Source organism: Acyrthosiphon pisum, unplaced genomic scaffold, assembly GCF_005508785.2.
Source record: "Acyrthosiphon pisum isolate AL4f unplaced genomic scaffold, pea_aphid_22Mar2018_4r6ur Scaffold_21728;HRSCAF=24704, whole genome shotgun sequence".
Lineage (NCBI taxonomy): Eukaryota > Metazoa > Arthropoda > Insecta > Hemiptera > Aphididae > Acyrthosiphon > Acyrthosiphon pisum.
In genome coordinates this window covers 1674-8808 of record NW_021771226.1, presented here as the reverse complement: position 1 = coordinate 8808, position 7135 = coordinate 1674, and the positions used below count along the sequence as shown (strand labels likewise).

At 26.4% G+C, this 7135-nt stretch overlaps 1 protein-coding gene across 2 annotated transcripts; it reads right to left on the bottom strand.

The window, feature by feature from the left end:
* Window positions 1–3077: 3077 nt before the first annotated feature.
* On the bottom strand, window positions 3078–6724 carry LOC100569331 (kelch-like protein 3). 2 transcript variants are annotated; one of them, XM_016802668.2, is made up of 8 exons: window positions 6283–6421; window positions 6033–6209; window positions 5867–5963; window positions 4250–4362; window positions 3901–4190; window positions 3659–3798; window positions 3402–3593; window positions 3078–3330 (listed from the first exon to the last, which is right to left on the bottom strand). In XM_016802668.2, exons 1-5 carry the CDS (start codon window positions 6288–6290, stop codon window positions 4181–4183), a joined length of 405 nt encoding a protein of 134 aa, XP_016658157.1. In that variant the 5' UTR covers window positions 6291–6421; the 3' UTR covers window positions 3078–3330; window positions 3402–3593; window positions 3659–3798; window positions 3901–4180. The 2 variants fall into 2 exon arrangements, with proteins under 2 accessions (XP_016658157.1, XP_029348419.1); XM_029492559.1 differs by lacking the exons at window positions 3078–3330; window positions 3402–3593; window positions 3659–3798; window positions 3901–4190; window positions 4250–4362 and adding an exon at window positions 6575–6724 and having other exon boundaries at window positions 5884–5958; window positions 6283–6511.
* Window positions 6725–7135: the final 411 nt, after the last annotated feature.

The following is a 7135-nucleotide window of genomic DNA, read 5'->3' as shown; positions in this document are numbered from 1 at the left end:
TCGATCTGCCGTACAGTGGATTACGATAATGGGTCTATGTTTAATAATAATTATTTAATTATTGTCATATTCAATTTTGATGGGCAAGTACACACCTAATTTCAGTTTGAAATAACATAGATGGTTTGATTTTACCTAATAGCATTTATTTATTAAGACAATTGACATACTATATAAATTGTAGTAGGTAACAGATGTTTAAATATGTTTATATGGTAATAATTAGGGTTCGGATTTGAAGGCAATATAATCAATAAAAAAAGCATTTAAAATGTAAAAAAAGGCAAAAAAAAGGCATTTAATTCATATAAAAAGGCAATTCATAAATATACTACAAAATAAAATAGTGAACATTTTTCAAACACTTTCAAATGCACACATTTTGAGAAAAATACAAATTAAAAATGAGCATGAATACTAAACTACATTAAGTTTATGCTATTTTGTATAAATAGGTTTGTCCTAAGAATTAGTTAAAAACAATTTCAAAAATTAACTTACTTGAGTTATACCAGTTAATTTAACACGAAAAAGGTCTAAGGGTCTCAGGGTCTCGGGGTCTAAAAACGGTTATTTTTTTGACCAACTGGAACCATCTTAACGTTTTCGGTTTGAAAATTACACCGTCAAAAATACTTTTTAATTAATATACCCGTGTACACAGATATGGACGAAAACAAAATAGACATTGTCAATGTTTAACTATTATGTGTTAAAAGGACGTTATACCAATATATTTTGTTGTCTCCGTCTCATAAGTACCTATGTAACATATCAAATGGTATGCTCAGTGAATTGACCTCTTATAAAATTTAAAAGTAAGATTATCATTTAGTGCATCTCATAGGCTTTTTGTTATATTTTAACTTTAAAGCGAGTTATGAGTATTTCAAGATGTAAAAACAATTTACAGTTTTTAAATAATCATAATTCGCTTTAAAATTAAAATATAACAAAAAACCTATGAGATGCCCTAGATAAAAATCTCTCCTTTAAATTTTAAAAGAAGCCAATTCACTTTAATTTTAAAACCAACAGAGCTAAACGTGACAAGAAAGTCGGAGTAACATCCTATTAAACAAAACAAAAAAAAATTATAATTGTATAATATATAATAATTATTATTTTAAAGTATTTTCCTTGTTAAAATTATAGAGCCATAAATCATTAAAAATACAATAAACAAATATTTCAAAATAAAACAAACACGAGTAAAAGGAATTATCTCATACAAATAAAACCTAAACTGTTAGGTTATTTTTTTTTTTTTTAAGAATTATGGATTATTGTCAGGTTGCAAAAAACGCTTAATGAATCAATAGTGAACTATTGGTCCCTTAAACAAGATTTAGGCTCACAATTGGTCCATTACATTTTTAGTGAACCATTAAACTTAATTAATTGTTTATGCAACCAAGCATAAATATTTGTATCTACAATAACAGTTAAATTATTAAAAAAAATAGTTAAAAATACATTAATAAAATAATAAGTATAGTAAGTTTATTTGATAGTATGAAAAAATAACCATAATATATAGGATAGTTTATATAATACTTAATTGTTCAACATTTTGTACATCCTTAAATACATTATACACTTTAGTAAATATATCAGTAAATTGTGTCTTACAGAGGCTTGAGTAAAACTAATAAAAAATAAAACCATAATGTAACTTAAAGGAGCACAGAACTCAAAATAAATATTTTCTTTAAATTATTTAATTATTATTAAATATTAAATTATTGTAATCAGAACTATTAAACACAATTTGGTCAAACATTGACGTAAAAAAAATAAATATTATTTAAGGTGATATTAGAGCATATAGAATAGCTGTGACTTCATTGAGCCGAGCTCAATGTAATTATCTATCTTACACGTATGAAGCTCAATTTACACAATGATTTCATTCTAAACATTTTATTTTTTTAATGTTTGATTTACGTATAAATGTATGGAACTTAAGATGATAGAAGTATCAGAATTGCATATTAACAATTAGTTTTTTTTAAACATTAAAAATACTACAAGAGAAAATAGCTGGTTGTGTCTTGATAAATTACTGCTGGCGTATATGTACGTAAAAAATATCTTTTATACAATTTTAAATATTTCAAAAAAGCGGAACATTTAAGACAAATTCTCGTTCCACCAGTCTTTGGTGTATAAAAGGTAAAACACATCACCCTTACAACAAACATTAAAAATATACTTTAAAATTAAGTAAATTATTGTGTGAAGAGAGCTGTGCTTGTACATGTATAACTGTATAAGATAGAAAATAAATTACGGAGTGACCGACCAATGATGTCCTTTGAATTATTTCAATTCCTTATATCCTATTGAACACTATAGTCAAATCTTTAGAAATAAATATCAACTTATTTAACCCTTTGAGGAGCAGCCTTGGAATACATAAATGCAACTCAGGGAGCGGCTTGGGAATGAAAAATTGGAAAAAAAATTACGAGCGAATACTTATATGTAGGTATGTCCTATTTTAATAGGATTGACAAATGAAAATAAATCGATCGATTGAAATTAAACTTCACAGATGGCAGCATATATTGCATATAAGGTATTTTACGGTAATGGAACATAAACAAAGAAATTAAAAGAAATTTGCTGTAAAAACATATATATATATATATATAACACGTACATGCTTCTTTTTGACAGTATTATTTTTAAACGTATATATGTCAATGCTCTTTAAAGGGTTAATTACAGTGTAACTATTAATGTAATAATATTATAATATTTCAAACAACATTGTAAGTTAGTAACTCATAATGTTTTAGTCATAGGCGTTTGTTTATGAGCGACTGAAGTAAAAAAATATGACAAAATTCACCAACATTTTTTTGATTTTGAAAATGTAATGTTAGACTCAACTATTCATGTTTTTCTACTTTTAACAAAAAAAAAGGTTAGCCGGAAATAAATTAAAATATTGCAATATAATTTATTTTATACCTTAGTTATTTAATTTGTAAATAATCAGTAAAATAACATTTTTATTAAACATTGAAACATTTACATTCAAAAAAATGTATAGAATAATATGCGTTTTATCATAAAATATTTATAATTAATAAAATGTACATATTACTACAAACAATGAGATTGTCATATAAGCTAATTAGTTATAATTTGGTGGTTTATTAACGACTACTCCACCATAAATTTGTCCTCCATATCTTGAAAATGACAATGTCTCCATGGTCCAGGTATTGGTAATTGGGTCGTAAATTTCTATAGTACTGACAATAGATTTTTCAGTTTCTCTGCCAATAACATACAATAAACCATCTAATGACACTACTCCTATAAAAATGTAATTTAAATTAAATATAATTTTACAAAGGATATTCTAAAAATAAAATTTTTATAGTTACCAGGACAAAATCGGCATAACTCTATATTATCAGCAATAGAAGACCAAACTCCATCACTTGGTCTATAAACCTCAAGACTCCAACACTAACACCTTCACGACATACAGACATGTTTGCAATTGGTTTCCATGTGTCAAGTTTAGGATCATAATATTCCACAGTTTTCAAAGCTACTCTATTACCACCGCCCACCTACACAATTTAATTAAATAAAATGTATTAAATATTAGAAACAAAGAAATAATATAATTATTCACCGCATATAAACGATTATTGAGTATGCCAACACTCAAATTATATCTCTCAGTTGTCATACTAGACACCTTTTGCCATTTTTAATACTGACATCAAGAACCTCGGAAGTCTTTAAATTATAAGTACCATCCTTGCCACCAACCTAGAATTACAAAATAATATATATATCTATAATATAAAATAATTAAAATATTGGTTTAACTCATAGACTTATATTATATTATAAGTCTATGGTTTGACTTACTGCATATATACAATCATCCAATACACCAACTCCTAATCGAGTTCGACTAACTAACATGTCGACGATAGGCAACCAAGAGAGTGATCGAGAAGATACATCAAGCACACATACAGATTTTGAACTTGATTTATTTTTGCAACAAACACAAACTGATCCCTTATTACACCTAGACCAGCTGTCTGACAACAACCATATATCCATGGTCCATCTTTTCATAGTTTGGTTGCTGGGTAATACAATTCTGTACTACACAATGGCGATGTATTAGACTGACTGAACATTAGAATAACCTAATAGAATTAAATGGTCTAAATAATTATGAAGATAAATTGATCAAACGGAATTATACTTTTTGTGAATCGCCAAACTGTCTAGGTTTACACGTAATTGTATTTGGAATGGTGACATACTGAACTGATTTTTGTAGATTGAATTGTAATGCATCAAATACATAATCTTTACCTAAAAATATAATAATAATAATTAATGAAATACATACATTAGAGAAAGAATAGAAAAAATATATTTTTAGTGGAGTTAGACATAACGAAGTTAAAGCATAATACACTGTAAAATATTCTTATTTATGATTTAATATTATTATTTTCCAATTTATATTTTTGATGTTTTAATTTTATAATTGTCTTAAAAGGACGCTGTATGGGCATATTTTGTTGTATCCCTCTTACAAATGTACAACATGGCAAATTTTAAGTTCACAATAATAAATTTTACTCTGTAATTTCTAATATTAGAGTGAATTTACCTTTTATACAATTTAAAGGTAAGATTATTATCTAAGACATCTTGGAGGCTTTTAACAATATTTTTATTAAGAAGCGAGTTATGACCATTTTTAAACTATACTTGTAAGCTTAAAGGACAACGGTTTTAGTTATTTTGTTGTAATTTAAAAATATTGTTCGTGGGTACTTGAAACTTTTAAAATATATTATTATATTGTATATACACAATGATATTTTCAAATCCAATTTTTTTTGGCAAAAATAATAAAACTTACTGCTGCAAAGTAGTATTACTAATGTCTATTTTGTCAAAACCAAATTTAAAAACAAATATTATTTAAGGAGATATTGGGGGATTATATAGAATGACTGTATGACCTCGGTGGGCTGAGCTCGGCCCAATTGCCTATCTTAGGCGTGTTAAAATTGCTTACTTTACACAATGACTTACCAATTTAAACATTTTATAAATATAGAAATATGTGATTTTTTGTGGTTAATACAATAGAATCATCTGAATTGTAATATAACGTTTGATTTTTTTGATATTAAAAATTCTAGGAGATATTTTTGTTACGTACAGACATTGTAGTAATAACAGTGTAGTGCATTGCTTTATTTTGATACACATTTTAAATATTTCAAAAAAACTTAACACTAGAACAATTCTGGTTCCACTAACATTATCTGTATATAAAAACACACCAAATACATACTACAAAAATTAAAAATATGCCGTTAAGGTAGATATGTAAATTATTGTGTGAAGTAAGTAACATTTACACATATAAGATATACAATAACTATGAGTCTAGCCCAATGATGTCACACTTTTTTTTACAATTCATTACAACTCATTAAATAATATGAGTAGAAACGTTAAACCTACACTATTATTATTAAAACTGAACATTCTCTCAAATTAAAAACTTATTTTTTGTATTTGTGGTCCTTTAAAATAGATAACTTAAATAACAATGTCATAAAATATACTTGGTAATCTTATGTATAATTAAATTGTATTTGTTCACAATCGTTTTTCATATACAAGAATATAAGATTTTAGATCATTCAATTCTAATAATATAACGCATATGTTATATAAATCCCTCTAGACACCTACTGTAAAAGCAGAACGATACCCACTTGCCCAACTTTTTTAAGTTGATTTTCCGTACAAAATATTAAAATACAAATTACCGAAATTATAGTTTGCTTACTTTTTCTTCGAATGAAACAGCAAGGTCATTACAGGAAATAAGCTTCACTAAATCATCAGAAGATAAGGATAGAAAATCTTTGCCTTTAACCACTTCTCTGAAAATAATCATTATTTTTATAAATAATTACTGATTGATATAGATAATTAAGTTATGTTTATCATACAAAAAGTGTTGTTTAATAAATGCTTCTGAAGACGACAACAATTCCGTGTAGTCATGTAAGTTAGCAACCTCTTTGATTCTAAAACAATTTGAAGGATCTAGTTGTTTTTGTAAAAACTCAATACATGCACCATTTACATAGTCTAACTGCAAGACCTTTGCTGCTGGTAATAACATCCTAGAAATCAACAATAATTCACATAAAATATATGTTTATTGAAGTCTATATCAAATCAAATATTTAATCATACCTGTACATTTTCTTTTGTTACCATAATTTCTCCAGCATAAATATAATCTACTAATAATTTTAAAATTGTTGAATCTAATTTTCTTATATAAATTAGATCTCTATTGTTCTCATCAAAATTAGTGAACATTGCCCGGAAATATGGGCTAGCTGCCATTAAAACATTTGAGTGTCCAGTTACAATTTCACCATCATCTGATTTAAATCTAACATCACATAAAACTTCATTTCTAAAAACAAAAATGTGTTACTGATATTTATTTTTAATGAAGGTAAAGTTACTGTCAACATACTTGCGTAGAGATTGTAAGTTTTCTAGTATTCTTACGGAGTGACCCTTATTTCTAAAATTGGTTGGTTTATGTGCTTTGAATGTCAGAACTTTCGTTGGATCACTTTCACATGATGAAATTTGTAAGGCATCCATTTCATTCACCGACGCAACACCTTTGAAAATAATTTAAAAATTGTAGTTGTGAATCATTGTTTTAAGACTTAATACTAAATTTAAGTAGGTACATTATTAACTTCTTAGTTGGATTTAGGTATTAAATATAAATAATTATTGAAATAAATAATATGGAGTTAATAATGTTCATTAGATAGGTAATTGTATCCAGGCGTGTCATTTCGGTTTTTTTAATTTTAGACACTTGTTTTTACAGATCCTTATAAAATAATTAGTCACAAAGACTACCAACTTACTCTATTATTAGCTCGATTATTAGTTAGGTATATACGCGTTTGCTGTCACCTGCAAGAATTTATTTAAATAATAAAAAAAGAATAACACAATATAGGTTAAGCGATTCTACCTATATTAGATTAAATCACAAATGTTGTGAAACCTTTAT